The 14,875-nt window shown below is 51.7% G+C and overlaps 7 protein-coding genes across 7 annotated transcripts; 3 read left to right on the top strand and 4 right to left on the bottom strand.

Annotated features, from left to right (window-relative positions):
- Positions 1-108: 108 nt before the first annotated feature.
- Positions 109-1,997, bottom strand: Asppvi_000857 (swr complex subunit; the record flags this gene model as incomplete). Its single annotated transcript, XM_043297162.1, has 3 exons — positions 109-1,666; positions 1,728-1,845; positions 1,904-1,997. The coding sequence occupies 3 exons, from the start codon at positions 1,995-1,997 to the stop codon at positions 109-111; spliced, it is 1,770 nt and encodes a 589-aa protein (XP_043153097.1).
- Positions 1,998-2,310: 313 nt separating this feature from the next.
- On the top strand, positions 2,311-3,141 carry Asppvi_000856 (emp24/gp25L/p24 family protein; the record flags this gene model as incomplete). The annotated part of the gene is made up of 3 exons (XM_043297161.1): positions 2,311-2,470; positions 2,546-2,931; positions 2,992-3,141. The coding sequence occupies 3 exons, from the start codon at positions 2,311-2,313 to the stop codon at positions 3,139-3,141; spliced, it is 696 nt and encodes a 231-aa protein (XP_043153096.1).
- A 670-nt stretch (positions 3,142-3,811) lies between these two features.
- Asppvi_000855 (ATP-binding response regulator) lies at positions 3,812-6,648 on the bottom strand (the record flags this gene model as incomplete). The annotated part of the gene is made up of 2 exons (XM_043297160.1): positions 3,812-5,655; positions 5,712-6,648. 2 exons carry the CDS (start codon positions 6,646-6,648, stop codon positions 3,812-3,814), a joined length of 2,781 nt encoding a protein of 926 aa, XP_043153095.1.
- Positions 6,649-8,315: 1,667 nt separating this feature from the next.
- Asppvi_000854 (epoxide hydrolase) lies at positions 8,316-9,758 on the top strand (the record flags this gene model as incomplete). Its single annotated transcript, XM_043297159.1, has 4 exons — positions 8,316-8,637; positions 8,700-8,827; positions 8,887-8,959; positions 9,028-9,758. The coding sequence occupies 4 exons, from the start codon at positions 8,316-8,318 to the stop codon at positions 9,756-9,758; spliced, it is 1,254 nt and encodes a 417-aa protein (XP_043153094.1).
- Positions 9,759-10,038: 280 nt separating this feature from the next.
- Positions 10,039-10,850, bottom strand: pup3 (proteasome core particle subunit beta 3; the record flags this gene model as incomplete). Its single annotated transcript, XM_043297158.1, has 4 exons — positions 10,039-10,182; positions 10,249-10,703; positions 10,769-10,787; positions 10,848-10,850. The coding sequence occupies 4 exons, from the start codon at positions 10,848-10,850 to the stop codon at positions 10,039-10,041; spliced, it is 621 nt and encodes a 206-aa protein (XP_043153093.1).
- A 450-nt stretch (positions 10,851-11,300) lies between these two features.
- On the top strand, positions 11,301-12,918 carry Asppvi_000852 (putative UBX domain protein; the record flags this gene model as incomplete). The annotated part of the gene is made up of 2 exons (XM_043297157.1): positions 11,301-11,437; positions 11,493-12,918. 2 exons carry the CDS (start codon positions 11,301-11,303, stop codon positions 12,916-12,918), a joined length of 1,563 nt encoding a protein of 520 aa, XP_043153092.1.
- A 545-nt stretch (positions 12,919-13,463) lies between these two features.
- On the bottom strand, positions 13,464-14,517 carry Asppvi_000851 (60S ribosomal eL36 domain-containing protein; the record flags this gene model as incomplete). Its single annotated transcript, XM_043297156.1, has 3 exons — positions 13,464-13,547; positions 13,811-13,996; positions 14,287-14,517. The coding sequence occupies 3 exons, from the start codon at positions 14,515-14,517 to the stop codon at positions 13,464-13,466; spliced, it is 501 nt and encodes a 166-aa protein (XP_043153091.1).
- Positions 14,518-14,875: the final 358 nt, after the last annotated feature.

Below are 14,875 nucleotides of genomic sequence, written 5' to 3'. Positions count from 1 at the left end.
GACTGCCAATGGGCCAGAAAATATATCAATTCATGTAGTCGTACAGAGGTATATTAGAACGCACCACCAACACCACCAACATCAACGCCAGATATCCCACCGACGCAGCTATTTCTTTTGCCGCTTGGTACTCTTATCGCTCCCATTGCTCAGTACACTGGCTGAGCGTTTATGAGACACACCATCGCGGTCCCCCGCACTCCGATCCGTATGTTTGCCGGCTTCGGCACCTTTGCGTCCCGTATCCGCACGCTCTTCTTCCGCGGGAGCAGCCGTAGCAGAGTCTCCAGCTGCAGAATCAGGATTCTCCACCTCTTCAGCCTTGACCTCTGGCTTCCCCTTGTCCTTGACCTCCTTCGTCTTGCGCTCTCTTTCCTCTCTGGCTGCTTCCAGAACACGGATCTCGCTCTCGATCTTCTCGGACACTTTGCGCGCATCAAGCAACAGGTTGACCGAGTGGATAAGCTTCTCGAATTCCTTGCACACGCGCTCCGTAGGCATAAGCAGACGCGGCGGGATCTCCAGCTCTGCCAGCGCCGTGGCGAGTTTCTGAGACTGCACGTTGGACTTGGCCTGAGTGAGCTTCTGTGCGCGGTCGCTTCGGAACTGCACACCTGGAGCGACACGCTCGTGGTGCTGTACGCCGTACCTGGCTTCTTCGGCCGGGGTGAGCGTCTTGACGGTTTGCGGCGGCTCCTTGGCTGCTGCTGCTGCGGCGGCGGCAGCGGCGGCGGCGGCGACGGATCCCTTCTTGCTGGATGGAGCGGCGGATGCGTGGCTGGGGGTATCTGCTCGGCTGTCGCGTGCGCTGGTTGGGGCGTTCGATGTAGGTGTTTGACCTGCTGGGCTGGGAGCGGCGGCTTCTGGTCCGAGGATGGAGCGTCGCTTCTTGCTCTTGTCGGCTTGCAGGAGGGTTTGCAGGAGCTGGGATAAGCCCTGGCTAGACTGGTACATGGTAGTATTACCCACACTGATGGGCACTTCGAGTCTGGAGTAGAGCTCCCTGCGCTCGGTCATGAAGTTTTGCTCGTTGGATGTGATGCGTTTGAGTTCTTCCAAAAGTATGCCTTCCTCGCGTACTTCGTCTGCGGTGCGGTTTAGTTGGAGTGCAGCGAGCTCCTTGCGAGCCCGCTCGCGGTCTGGGTCGAACTTCATCATCTTCTCGTGCAGATCGAATTCGGCCTCGGACATTTCTGATGGGGGATGTTCCAGCGCAAGCATTGATGCGGCAATGAAGTAGTACCGCGCCTTCATCTGCTCCATTGTTCGATACCGTTTAGCCGGGACGAGCGCGGTCGCATTCGCTTCGGCGTCCATGGGCTGAGGCTGGAAATCGTAGCGATCGGCAATAACGACCCAGCGGAGGTCGTACTCTTCGACGAGATCCATCAAGTAGTCCGTTTCCTGCCGCGACCATTCATCGCTCTTCAAGTGCCGGTTGTATTCCTCGTCCGTGTAGCGTCTCGGTACTCGAGGTTTGACATTGTATTTTGCAAATGTATATTCCTGTTCTAGTGTTGCAGCCCCTCCTTCCACCTTCGCCTCATCGACCTCCATCTCCGAAGGTCCTTCAAGTGCCGGTGCTTTTGCGGATTCGGGTTGTCTTTGCCAGTGACGCAGAACAAGCCCATCCGATCGAGCATTGTTGGTGAAAGGAGTCATTTGCCTGGTAAGGGAATATAATCAGCGCAGTCATAACATCAAATCTCCGCAAATCAAGAGCATACCATGGGCGCACTCTGAGCTTGCTCATCCATTTCGGCCGTCCCTTGTATCGGTTCTCATTGATGGCGATCGGAGGCGCCCTTTCGCCTAGAAGCGCGTAGAGCTCGCGAGTAATCCCCTCTGAGGCCTGGATATCAGTGTCTGTATCTGGTGGAATTTATGATGGATGCAAACCGACCTGGTCTCTTCTCGACCACCTTCTGTTTCTTGTGAGGTCGAGGCTGGCCCTCTGCGGGCAAATCCAGCATGTCGCGCACATCGGCGGCGGCCATGATGGCGATTAAAATCACCGGAAAAGGTTTCAGTCAATCTAGAAGTTCGCAAGATGATCGAGTAACTCTAGAGACAGAGTACTAGATAAGAGAACAACAGAAAAACCAAAGATGGAATCAATGATGAGATGCCGACCGTGATGGCTGAAAGAAGGAAACCGGCACGCAGAAAACGGCTGGTTTCCTCCATTCCGGATCGCGCCAAGGCCGTCCCGTCGTTGGTGCCAGATCTTCAGTTCAACATCAACCATCAACAACGCCAGTTTCTCTTCCAGCATCGATTGTCGTCCTGACTTCAATTGGGATCTTCAATATGGCTCCGACCAGATCATCGGCCTCGTGGCTTTCATCAGCCCTGGTTCTATGTGCTATGCTCTGTCTTGCTGTGCCCGCCAATGCCCTCTACTTCTATATGGACGGCCGTCAAACAAAATGCTTCTTTGAGGATCTGCCCAAGGACACTCTGGTTGTTGGTACGTGATGGTCATTCTATTGACTCTGTTATTGTGGATTGATTGCTAATTGAAAAATGTATTCGGAATGAGCAGGGAACTTCAAGACCGAAGTCATCAACCAGCAGTCCAACACGTTCTCGGTCGACCCAAGCTTAAAGATGCTCATCACCGTCGATGAGACCTTCGACAACGACCACCGCGTCGTCTCAAAGCGCGACGGCCACGCCGGCCGCTTCACCTTCTCCGCCGCCGACGCTGGCCAGCACAGAATCTGTCTTACGCCCGACACCAACGCTGCCCTGGGCGGCTGGCTGTCCGGTACCCCCGCTGGCGCCGTCAGAGTGAACCTGGACATTGCCATCGGCGAGACGAGCAAGATCGAGACCGAGGACAAGGACAAGATGAAGGATATTGTGCAGAAGGTCAGGGATCTCAATGGGCGGTTACAGGACATTCGTCGTGAGCAGGTGTTCCAACGGGTACGTTTTTCTCCAAATTTGGGGATGGCGGTTGCTGATTTGCGACTTTTTCGATCATAGGAGCGTGAAGCTGAATTCCGTGACCAATCCGAGGCTACTAACGCCCGAGTTGTGCGCTGGACCCTCATCCAACTTGCCGTGCTTTCCGCTACATGTGCCTGGCAACTGTCACATCTCCGGTCCTTCTTCATCAAGCAGAAGCTGACGTAAGGGGGTGAGAATCGGGCGCAGGAGAGGAAAACTAGTCGACGGACATCTGTTGCATGGGCAGTAGCATTCCTTTCTCTCGATCTGTATCATCTCTAGTTGATATATCTGCGGACTATGGAGTATATCTTCGGACCACCCAGCTACTAAGACGGACATATAAATATAGACTGTCTACGCTTGTTTGTTGGGTTAGCAGAGACAACGAGAAGGAAATGACCTGTGATGACACTTGCGGGCTGGAACAGTCTATCCTGAGTCCTATCTGTTGCATTTCCAGCGTTCTGTTGTTATAGTTGTGGATTGAGCTTGATATGGATGTAATGACTTGGTTTACAAACCAGTGCCCTCTGTGCGTTCTTCATGTAGTCTGTACCAGAGAAACGGAGTGCTTAGCAGATGGCCAATTCCATCTATTATCGGAATGCAAATGGATTCATATGTCGTGATCTTGTCTCAGTCATCGGCCGTAAATGATGTACCAACAAAAAAGATGTATCGCCCATCATAAAATTAAAACAAAACGGGTCCGTGCCTGAGTTTCATCTTACACGGAACTGGGTATAGAGAACATTAAATAGGCATCCAAACCATAAAATGCAAAAGGCAGAGGCGAGGAGCCGCCGGGAGTAGCAACGCGAATCGTGTCAGGTGTCATAATATATTCATCCGGTCAAGGGCTCGTCCCCTCGCCGCAGAACTCAACGATCAATCGTTCCAGATCTGACAGCTTATAAGGCTTGGTCATGTAGCCTTTGATGCCAACTTTGGAGGCACGTCCCAGAGCCTCATCCGTTACATCTGCACTGACGGCAAGGACCGTGGGGAGCGGCAGCAGTAAGTTATTGGCCTGACAGTTCGGTTGTTTCTGAAGGGCCTGGCGCTGGTATTCATCTACTAATCTGAGGATCTTCGACGTTGCCTCATAACCGTCCATTTCCGGCATCCAGAGGTCCATCAAGACGACATCGACTGGTTTCGTGCGCTTACATGCGCAGTCTCCCAACTGATCCTCTGCTTGCCTTTTCCGACTGTCGGAGGACCGACTCGAGGTCTTGGATTTCTGAGATGCCAAAATGTCCTGCATTACGCGCACGGCTTCCTTTCCGTTGCAAGCTTCGTAAATATCATGGTACCCAAGCCGTTTGAGCATGCTGACCAGAACCCGTCGATTTATCATATTGTCTTCAGCTACCAGGAAGGTGAGCGGGTGCTTCTGTCCGAGCTTCTCGTCATACGCATCCCTATTGATTGAAGGGCGGATAAATTTCGCGGTGGAAACGGAGCGAACGGGGGTCGATGTCTGAGACGAAGTTTCTTCGGTCAGACTTGGGGACGGCTGTTGGATCGGCTGGCTCGGCCGGCGAATCGAGGGTGACAGCATGCACTGCTCGGGGCCGGAATTGCTCGAAGTACTCGTCGTACTCAATCGCGAAGGATCGCTGCCGTCAGGAGGCGTCAAACTACTTGCCATGCAAGCTACCGGCTTGTTGCTTGACTTGGACTGAGTGACGGGAATACTGATTTCAAATTCGGAGCCATGATCGGGCCCAGAGGTAGACGAGTGAACACAGATCAAGTCACCACCCATCTTCCTCGCAAGACCCTTAGCGACCAGGAGTCCGAGACCGAGGCCGTCCTTGCTCCGAGTGATGGACGCATCTTCTCTTGCGAAAGGTGTAAAAAGCTTGGGCAAAAATGCCTCTGGTATACCTGGTCCAGTATCTCGCACGGTGATGAAGACTTCACCGACATTAGGACCGACCTTTGCGCTGACTGTAATCATACCACTATTTGTGAACTTCACTGCGTTTAGAAAGACGCATGAAATCAACTTTGCCAGGTCTTTGTCATCCACAAGCAAAGTTTCCGGTAGCGCTTCGTCAACGCTCCACACGATAGTCTTCGAGAAAATCTCCCCGTTGGAAGATCGTGTCCGAACCTCAATCCGCTCTCCTAGCTCCGTAGCCTCGCTAAGAGTAAAATCAGGTCGGCCGCCGACATGGAGCGATTCGTTTATCACCAGTCGAAGCAGGTCACGAAGCTTGGTGACTCTCAGAGAGGGACTTCTCATATTGAGATTGATGCCTTCCAGCAGAAGATGGGGTGCCGATCTCCTCACAGCTAACGGGGGACGCGTCTCCACCATGTCTGCCATGACCTCGTCGATTCGATGGGAGGGATTTGCGTGAACGATTTGCTCGCTCTCGTAAACGGCATTCTTGACATCCTCACTCCGCGGAGACAGCTCTTTCTTGGCCGAGCGCCGGGGCGCCTTAGCTTTTGGCGTCGTTGCTTCGTTCCAGTCAGCGGGATTGCTTCGTCGCCGCTTGTATGGGTTAACTGCAACGTTGCTGCCTTCAGTGAAGATGTTTGGCCGACTTTCAATCGGTGACTGGACCGGGCCACTGAATGGATCGCTCTCATGCTCCCGCTGGGGGGTTTTGGGAACTTGCATATTGAGATCGTAGGCATGAACGACATTATCTGCAGCCTCAACCGCCCGTCTTGCACTGTCTGTTTTTCGGTTGCATTAGCGGCTTGCTCCTGAAAGATGTTTCCTTGCAACTAACCTTGAACCATCTCGATGCTTTCCTTGAGAGACTGGAAGACATATCCATTTGCAGGAGGTTTCCCCTGCATGGCATCTCGTACGGTGGCATGCATGACGTCCAGCATTCCCACAACTCCCTGCATTGGCGTTCGTAATTCATGGGACAAGCTTCGAGCATACGGCTTGAGGGGCTGAGTCGTGAACTCGGTGTAGCAATTGGAAATGCTGGAGTCCATATTATCGACGGTTCTTACACTTCCGGGGGCGCCCGTGGCTCCTCTCTTCGGTTGTTCATTGAGCTTCGGACACTCGGCATCGTTATGAATCTGTTGGACAACCAAATCCTCCAGCGAATACAGGATCATCTCTAGGAATGACCACGGTAGACTTCGCTTCTGTAGGCCAGACTTGGACCACATGAGACCGAGATGGGCGATACACTTCGTTTGAAAGAAGAGTGGCACAGCCAAGTATCCGTCCGCGGAAAACGGAAGTTTGTCCGGACAGAAAGCACTAAGAGATTCAAGATTCTCCGGGATCAAACATGGTTTCTCGTGGTCCATATGTGACAAGGGATTGCCCCCAGCAAAATACCTGTGCCTGTGCATCCCAACTGTCTGATATCCGTCATTGTAATAGAATGCAGTGCCAAAGAGACTTGGCTTGTGATCTCCCATCGAGCTCACGAGCTCATGGTCTTGGACTTTGCGAGCTACGAAGCCATACTGGGCATTGCAGATCGAGGTGACGCTCTCCATGAGCCGGTTCCAGAACGACTCCGAGTCAAGAGCTCTGAGTTCCTGCTTCAATTTTACCAAACGCTCAATGGCGATGTTTTGGGCACTGCCGGCGTATCTGCGGGCGGGCGAGGAGTCGAACCCCGGCTCATCGTCTCGGAACGTAGTGGGAGTCGTATCGCCAGGGAGACACTCGGATTTGCAGGGCAGAAATGACATGGTTCTGCAGGAGGGGATTGAATCCGACCATTCTGACTCGACCGAATCGGACATAATTCTCGGAATGGAGCTTTCGCTGCCGATAGGTAATGGCTCTGTTCTCCCTCTACCAACGGTGTTTGCTGCTTCCTTTCCTTCTGCTGCTTCCGCTGTTAAGGTATAGGTGGGCGCCAGGAGACTGCAGCAGATTTCCAGGAGATCAGAGATTCACGAGACAAGGTATCGTTGAGCGAAACACAAAGCATGGCTCCCTATCTGGAGAAAGGAACAACATAGATTGCGTTAGCGGTCCACTTAAGGAAACTAAGCGAAGGACGAAAGCTCAAAAGGCCAAGCACATGGTGAGAGAACGAGGATTGCGTTGATCTGATTAATTATTAAAGACGATGGATGTTAATGGAGGAAGAGGTAGACTAGGAGACAAGCAGAGAGAAAATAACGCGGGGAATAGGCGGGCACTGTGTTGGTCGAGTTGTCAATATATTCTCAGTATAGTCAGTCTAATTAATATTAGACACTAGGCTCTATCTACGAGGGATGAATGACCAGAAGAGACTTCCATTATCTCCGATTTCCATCTGTAAAAAGCCTCCAGCCTAACCAGTCTGCGCTCTCACAAACTGGACAGATCCATTTCTTCTCTCCATCGGCTGGTCTAGACACACGGGAAGGCTGAAACGCTGCAAACCGTAGGCCTCAGCATGCCGATCCTATGGGGATTAAATTATTGTTATTATTATCCTTTGGCCTTGTCAAAGCTTTTAAAAGTCTTGGTTTCACAATAATAAGCTGGTCCCTCAATTCTCATAGTATTTCATCTTGACAGTAAGGAGAGGTAATAAAGAGATAATAAGCACAGTTTGGATCAGGAACCGAGTGGACCACATTCATTGTGGTTCTGAGCCAGAGGTACGGAGTACCTGAATTGATCGCTGGTTGTACACCGACGCCGGACCCTCCTCCCCTTGCCTTAACTTTTACAGCCGAAAATGGCTGAGATCTAGAACGAACGACAAAGTGGGCAACAGCGGCAAATTTGACAGCATGATGACGATGGCGACAAGGATGATAATCCCAAATTTTGGAATGCTTAAAATTGCCTTTTGCTAACTCAGAAACAATGCTTCCTCTACTCGAAGGGTTGAATTTAACCCGAACTTGTACGACGTGGAAGATAGATAGGACTGACCTTTTGTTAGCGGCCTTGGTTCAGGATGTCGGACTCTTGACCTGCTGGCAATCAATCCTTAGATGAGGAGACATGGCCATAATCATACCAAGGACTGGCGCAAGATGATCGAAATAATCATGGGATCATAATTGAAAACAGTCTAGTTCCATGGATCAAGCATGGCTTTCTATCCCAACTTCGGATATACTGAACTGCTGCGGCTTCATTGCAGGTACTAGAAGGGTAGTGCTTACGGTAGCCATGATGTTGCTATTCTCAGTCCATGCGCCTGTTCTGTTCTACGTGCGGAGTACGGAGTAGACAAATCTGCTTGAGATCGTCGAGGTACAAAATACGCATACGGACCGAGGTATCGATGGGTGTCATATGTAGATCCGCGGACGGCATGACAGCTGGGTTATATGCGCATCATGGTACGGAGTATCTACAATGCCTCGATCAATCCAGCTGTCACTTTAATTCAGATAGTATCAAGATGAATAGAATTAGGCCTTTCAACATCAGGATTCCCGACTCCCAACTGGATCTCTTGAACCAAAAACTTCAATCCGCTAGCTTCCCGGATGAACTAGACGCAGCAGGCTGGGACCTGGGAGTCCCACTGGACGAGATCAAACGACTGACCGCATATTGGCGCGATGGCTTCGACTGGCGCGCAAAGGAGAAGGAATTGAACGAAAAACTGCAGCAGTTCATGGTCTCTGTCTCGGTTCCGGGCTTTGCGGAGCTGGATATTCATTATGTGCACCAGAAGAGCCCTACGCCGGGTGCTATCCCGCTACTCTTCCTACATGGCTGTAATGTACCATATGCGCGGTTGGCTTTGTAGATGAAGTATTGACTCGTATACAATGTCCAGGGCCAGGAAGCTTCCTTGAGGCTGTCAAGCTGATACCTCTCTTGACGAAAGGCGACGAGAATCAGCCTGCATTTGACCTGGTGGTGCCTTCGCTGCCAAATTTTGGCTTCTCGCAGGGCGTGAAACAGGTCTGTCCAAGTTGTGCCATCAGTACTGCTCTAGCTGACCGGCCGCTGTCTATGTGTAGAGAGGCTTCGGTCTGGCGCAATATGCCCAGGCGATGCATGCTCTCATGCTCAATCTAGGCTACGAGGAATACGGTACGCTTCCATGACGATCCTTTCCATTGAGTATCAATATCACGACCATCCTATTGACAAGTTGATAGTCATCCAAGGAGGAGACTGGGGTAGCATCATCGCCCGCGTCATGGCAACGCTCTACCCCCAGCACGTCAAAGCCGTCCATCTCAACTTCGCCCCCGTGGCTCCTCCCTACCCATGGCGCCACCCGTGGATCTTCCTGCAATCAGTCCTCACTCTTCCCTTCTCACCCAAAAGCAGGGCTCTCATCTCGACTACCCTCGACTATCTGAACCGGGGAAATGCTTACATGCGCCAGCAGGAAACTCGCCCCCAGACACTGGGCTATGGGCTACACGATAGTCCCGTCGCCCTACTGGCTTGGATCTACGACAAGTTACACGCGTGGGCGGATGACTATCCCTGGACAGACGATGAGATCCTCACGTGGGTGAGTGTCTACCAGTTCTCGGTCGCGGGCCCGGCGGCTTCGGTTCGGATCTACTACGAAGCTGCGCAGACGCCGCCTGCCGATGCGCCAGCGTCGACGCTGAAGAGGGTGTCCACCGTTGATGCAATCTCCGGGTCCATCCCTGGTGAGGTCAAGCTGGCCGTGGCTCATTTCAAACGAGAGTTGGTCAAATTACCCTTTTTATGGTGTCGGAGCATGGGCTCGGTGGTGCGGGTGAGTGAGTTTGAATGTGGTGGTCATTTTGCCGCGTGGGAAGTACCGGAGCTGCTCGCTGCTGATGTGAGAAGCTTTCTGGGGAAGTATGGCCAGGCGTGTGGCGCCGTAACCGGGAAGAATGGCTACTAAGTGTGGAAATGTATGATCCTGGTTCATGAAGAAATAGTCATCAAGGCCGTAAAGCAGCCGTCTGCCCTTGCTTATTCAGGTTCGTGTCAGGCTGATGCTTCAGAGCTAGAGGTACATGGACCGACATCGCTGTGCTCCCTCCATGAACCGACGGTATGTAGGATTCAACTTAGATCTCAGACGACAGCGACTGCTTCCAACCAGTAGGTTTCGACCAGGATATGAGTGAGAGATGGCATTAAACGAAAATAAAACGGAATGTGTGCCAAATACAAAACATCTAATCTTGTCTTCCCTTGAGTAGCCGCTTCGTCACCTTGTCTTTCTCTATGATGTATACTTGAGCACCCCAACCGGAAAGAGCATCTCTGTCAACTGCACTGAGAAGGGCTTGAGAAATGGTCTCGAACAAATCTTCAGGGGACTGAGGAAGGTAAAATCGAACGTTAGCGGAACCGTCTCGCAATATAAGCTGAAACAAGAAACGTACCAGATCTGGCTCCCACAAACCCTCACAGGTACCGAAAAGCTGGTCGCTCGCCGTACCACTGACAATGAAATCCTTCGCGAAATCGATGCATCCGATACTGTCAAACCCGCAAATAAAAGGCTTGCCCGTCGTGCTGTTCACGCCAGCGATGACAGGGCTCACGAAGAAAGGCCCAAACCGTCTCTCATACAGCGATGAACTGACCAGGTTGGCCAGAGTCTGCGGCGCAATGTTCCGTTCTTCGCGGAGTCGGTACATGTTCACTTTGTAGCGAAAGAGGTCTGAGACGGTGTTGACGTCCGTGGCCAGGCCAGTCAAACCGAGGTAAGTCGAGGGACCGTAGTTGAAGATCTTGGGGAAGTTGTTGGAGACTGTCAAGGCCTGCATGCCCAGTCGGAGGTCGCAGGCAATTGCAACGCAGTCCTTGCCCACCATGGCGACACAAGCTCCGCCATCTAAAGAAGACACTGTCAGTCTCTTGTATGTGAGATCGTGGTAAGGATCAGGAAAAAGTGCGTACTGATATCGAAGGGAGAGCTCTGGAGGTTGGGTTCAATTAGCTCAAGTCGGTCAGGTTACGAAGGGGAAGCTCAACTTACCATGTTGAATTAGGTATGTCGAGAAATTGCAAGCTGTACGAGATCTGAGAGAGTAAAATTGAAGAAAAAGAGCAGGTGGGGGAAGGACGAGAATGAATTCAAGGTGAGGATGGAGGTGATGCCGATGATGGAGGAAGATGATAAATGACGGGGAAGCTCTGCTGCTGGTCCAACGCGTGAGAGCCGCCGAGAGCTTCGTTGCGGATGACGCTGCGCCCGCTGCCTACGAGAACCGTCGAAAGTACTCCGGAGGTAGATGAATACTGGTGTCTCATGCCCTCCTCTTTCTTCGAACTTCTATTCTATTCCTCTACAAATCTCTTATTCAGACATAGAACTCCTGGTTTTGTCAACTTCTTTTTCCATCTCATCCTAGAGTCCCCCAACTGCCATCTGCCTTCATAGTTGCCCCGCAATAATAATATCATTCAAGCAAGCGATCGCCTTCGAATCATGAGCTCACATGTCGTCGTTCTAGACTCGACTGCTCGAAGAGCCACAATCAAAACGACACCCGGGAAACATTTGACAGATATCCTGCAAGAAGCATGCGCTAAACTCGGCTTGAATGCGAGCCAGTACGGCCTCAAGTAAGTGCCCTGAGCGCTTGATGAAGCGATGAGACGGACTCTAACACTTGGGAAGGTACAAGGGCAAACAGCTCGATCTTTCTTTGGTCTTCCGTCTCTCCGGCCTGGCTTCCGGTGCGAAACTTGAATTAGTACAGCTCTCCAAATCGCCTTCCATTGTCACGGTCGCTTTACAGCTGCCCGAGGCAGAAGCTCGAGGTGTTCCCAACGGACGGCTTCTAGACAAGTTCCCCAGCACAACAACGTTATGGCTAGTGCTGCGCAAGTTTGAGGCGGGGGTCGCAGGTGGCGGACCGACTCGAAATTTCACTGGGCGAGGCGTCCCAGTCGCCAGTGCCGGCAACGAGGGATCCGGACGCTTATTTTACGAGACTCCGGTAGTTCAGGTCATGGGGCGAGAACTGTCGACATTCCAAGATCTCCAGAAGTCGCTAGCACAGCTTGGATTCAATAGTGGGAATGTCTTGGTCAGATTGAGTTTCCGGCGGACAGAGGAGCCTCTGGAGGTGGCTATGATTAAGATTCAAGACTATTTCAAAGCGGCTGAGGATGCTGCCCCGGAACCACATGAGGCGGCCGCTGCGCCAGCACAACCTGAGACGGTTACCGATTCGAGCCAACCTCCACAGCAAGTACCGAGTGCTGAACATGCCGACCCTCGGGGTGCAGCAGCAGCAGCAGCAGCACCTGCGCCATCAGCACTAGCACCTGAACCTCTTTCTCATCCCTCCATTACCTCTACCGAACCATCTGCTGTGATCCAGCCCTCATCGCGACCAGTCACAGTCTTCTCAGCACCGTCCAACACCACTCCGCAGGCCGCGCAAATGACGTATAATGAAGACGACTACATTCCATCTGTGGACCAAGCACAAGCCCACCAGCGCCGTCTCAATGCCGCCTCCCGGCCCGTCCGTCTTCCCACGGATGCAGAAATCGCCGCCAAAGCAGCAGAGGAGGAAGAGAAGCGTGCAGCGATCAGAGAAGTCGATGTCAAGGTTCGCCTTCCGGACCAGAGCCAGATTGTCTCGAAGTTCGGGCAACAAGACACCGGCGCAACGCTCTATGGCTTCGTAAGAAGTTGTTTGACGGAGCAATTTGCCGGCGAGAGATTCATACTCACGTCCTTCCTTGCTGGGCGCCCGGGTTCAGGTGCGAAAAAGATTCAGGGTATCATTCCTGATACAGATCAGACGTCCTTGATCAAGGATCTTGGCATGATTGGTCGAGTCCTCGTCACCTTCTCTTGGGACGCAAGTGCGTCTCCCGCCACTCGATCAAGCAGAGCAAATCTTCTGAAGCCTGAGCTCCGGAACCAAGCTCAGGAGATCAAGGTTGAACAGCCGCCAGAGTTGATGGATAATTCGCGAGATACTGTCCCACCGAAGGTGAGCGGACCCGGCGACCGCGATGGAGAGAAATCTGGAGGACGCAAACCTGGCGGGATACCCAAGTGGTTGAAACTGCCGGGAAAGAAATGAGAATCCGCAATAGCATTGCGTTATTAGCGTGAAATCACATTGTGTATGTTAGAATGATCAATGACTATGATTTATCTACGGGCATGCTCGAAATATACTCGACGTTGGCCGTCGGCTTGATGCCATGAAATATATGATGACGGTAGAAGATAAGGGTTTTACGGACCTCCGCAAGGCATTCGCTGCAAGAGATATGGGACACAGGAGTATTGGCAAAGAATTGTATCCGCGTGATAGGTGGACCGAACAGAGAAAGTGTTTCGATAGAATAAATGTAGCGTTAGGTTCAAAGTCACCGAGGCCGTAAGACCAGCCCCAAAAACTCCCAGTTGCATTAGATTCAAGAGATCCATTTTGGTATTTAGTCCATGCTTATTGCATCATGATTCTGTCCCTTCCATTGTGCCTTTTTGACGAATTGGATATTACGGACAACAATTCCTGGTTCCATGCGCCAACTCAGCAACCGAAACGATTTCACTTAAATTTCGTTATCTCGTTCTCTGGCGATAATAAACACATTTTCAGAGGAAGGAAAAACGAATTTAGTGACCAGCCACACGTCTGGACTCGGCGATGACTCTCTGCATGTCCTCAACCTTTCTCTTGCCACGGGTGAAGGTACCGAGCTATAACAGATGATTCGTTAGCATTGTCCATGAACGATTGGTAAAGTTCTCGGCAAGTGTTCCCCAGCTCGCTCCACAAGCCGTTGGTCGGTGGTCTCCGTAATTGAAGGGACAGGTTCGTGGCGGGCGTAGTGTCCAACCAACAATTGCCGTATGCCTCATCAGATTATACTCCGAACCGCAGACACCGCAATCATGAAATTCCCAGGGAAGCGAGCGAAAGGAACACCCATCAAGACCAATATCCAGAACTCGTGACATACCCTCTTCTTGGCGAGCTTACGAGCTCTCTTGTCCTGAGTGTTTCTCAGGAGTTCGATGATACGACGCTCATAGGGGGCAAGACCGACAACCTCGCGGGCGATGTCACGGACGAAGGCAGTGCGGCGGGAAGACTGGCCCTTGGTGCGGCTGATCCGGGTCTTGGGGGTGTTGAGAGGGGTGGTTTTCTATGACGAGAAATAAGGTCAGCTTCACTGATTGTTCCTCATTTCTATAACCAAAGTCGAATGCTTCCGATCGATTTTTGTCAAGTCGGGCCCAATAAGTTCGATTGGTACGTCCGTTGTCGGTCTATTTCCTCCACCTTAAGAAAAGAACTGTGCCTTTGACAATCCGACAATATGTTCCCCCCATATTATGTTCCGTATCCTCAATCCAAATCTCTCGAGATCGACTGGACAAATACCGACCGGAAACATTCTTTTTCTTAGGAAAACGGGAGAGGGATTCAACGTACGTGGCCCTTGTTCAGACCGACCACGATTCCGGAACGTTCCTGCGCCATCTCGACGGTTGTGACTGGGGTTTGGCGACGACGGTGGTTGCTGGAAGGAGATTGTCGAGTCGACGGTCGTCGGTGCGGATAGAATCGCGATGGAGTTTGCAAAGTTTTGGTTGGTCGCCCGCGTTGGTGCGTAGGCGAGCGGTTAGGGCTTAGGGCTAGGGTGGCTGAGCTTGCCGCCCGCATGGCGCATTACCAAAACAAGGACAAAAGCCTGTGCTTTACCCTTTCGGGAAGGTATGCTTCTACATCTGCCCTTCTGTATGCATGATGTATTCGACTTCTACTAAAAGTTGACGCACCTATAATCTTGAAAGTGAAAAGATATTGCGTGAATTTAAGGCGTCTCATCCTCGCTGGGACGCAACATCCACCTCAACTGTTTTTAGAATCCCCGAACGATAATCTGACCCATGTCCAGCGCCTCGACTTTCGAATGTATTACTGTCCGACGCCACTTTTGGAAGTTCAAGTATACCCACTTGAGCACCGGCAGTCATGTAACTCGCCCCTGAGAAGATACATCTTGTGTGCTCCTCAGGAT

The sequence above is a fragment of the Aspergillus pseudoviridinutans genome (assembly GCF_018340605.1).
Source record: "Aspergillus pseudoviridinutans IFM 55266 DNA, scaffold_1, whole genome shotgun sequence".
Classification (NCBI taxonomy): Eukaryota; Fungi; Ascomycota; class Eurotiomycetes; order Eurotiales; family Aspergillaceae; genus Aspergillus; species Aspergillus pseudoviridinutans.
The sequence above is the reverse complement of the archived record's forward strand: the minus strand, read 5'-3'. Positions and strand labels throughout refer to the sequence as shown.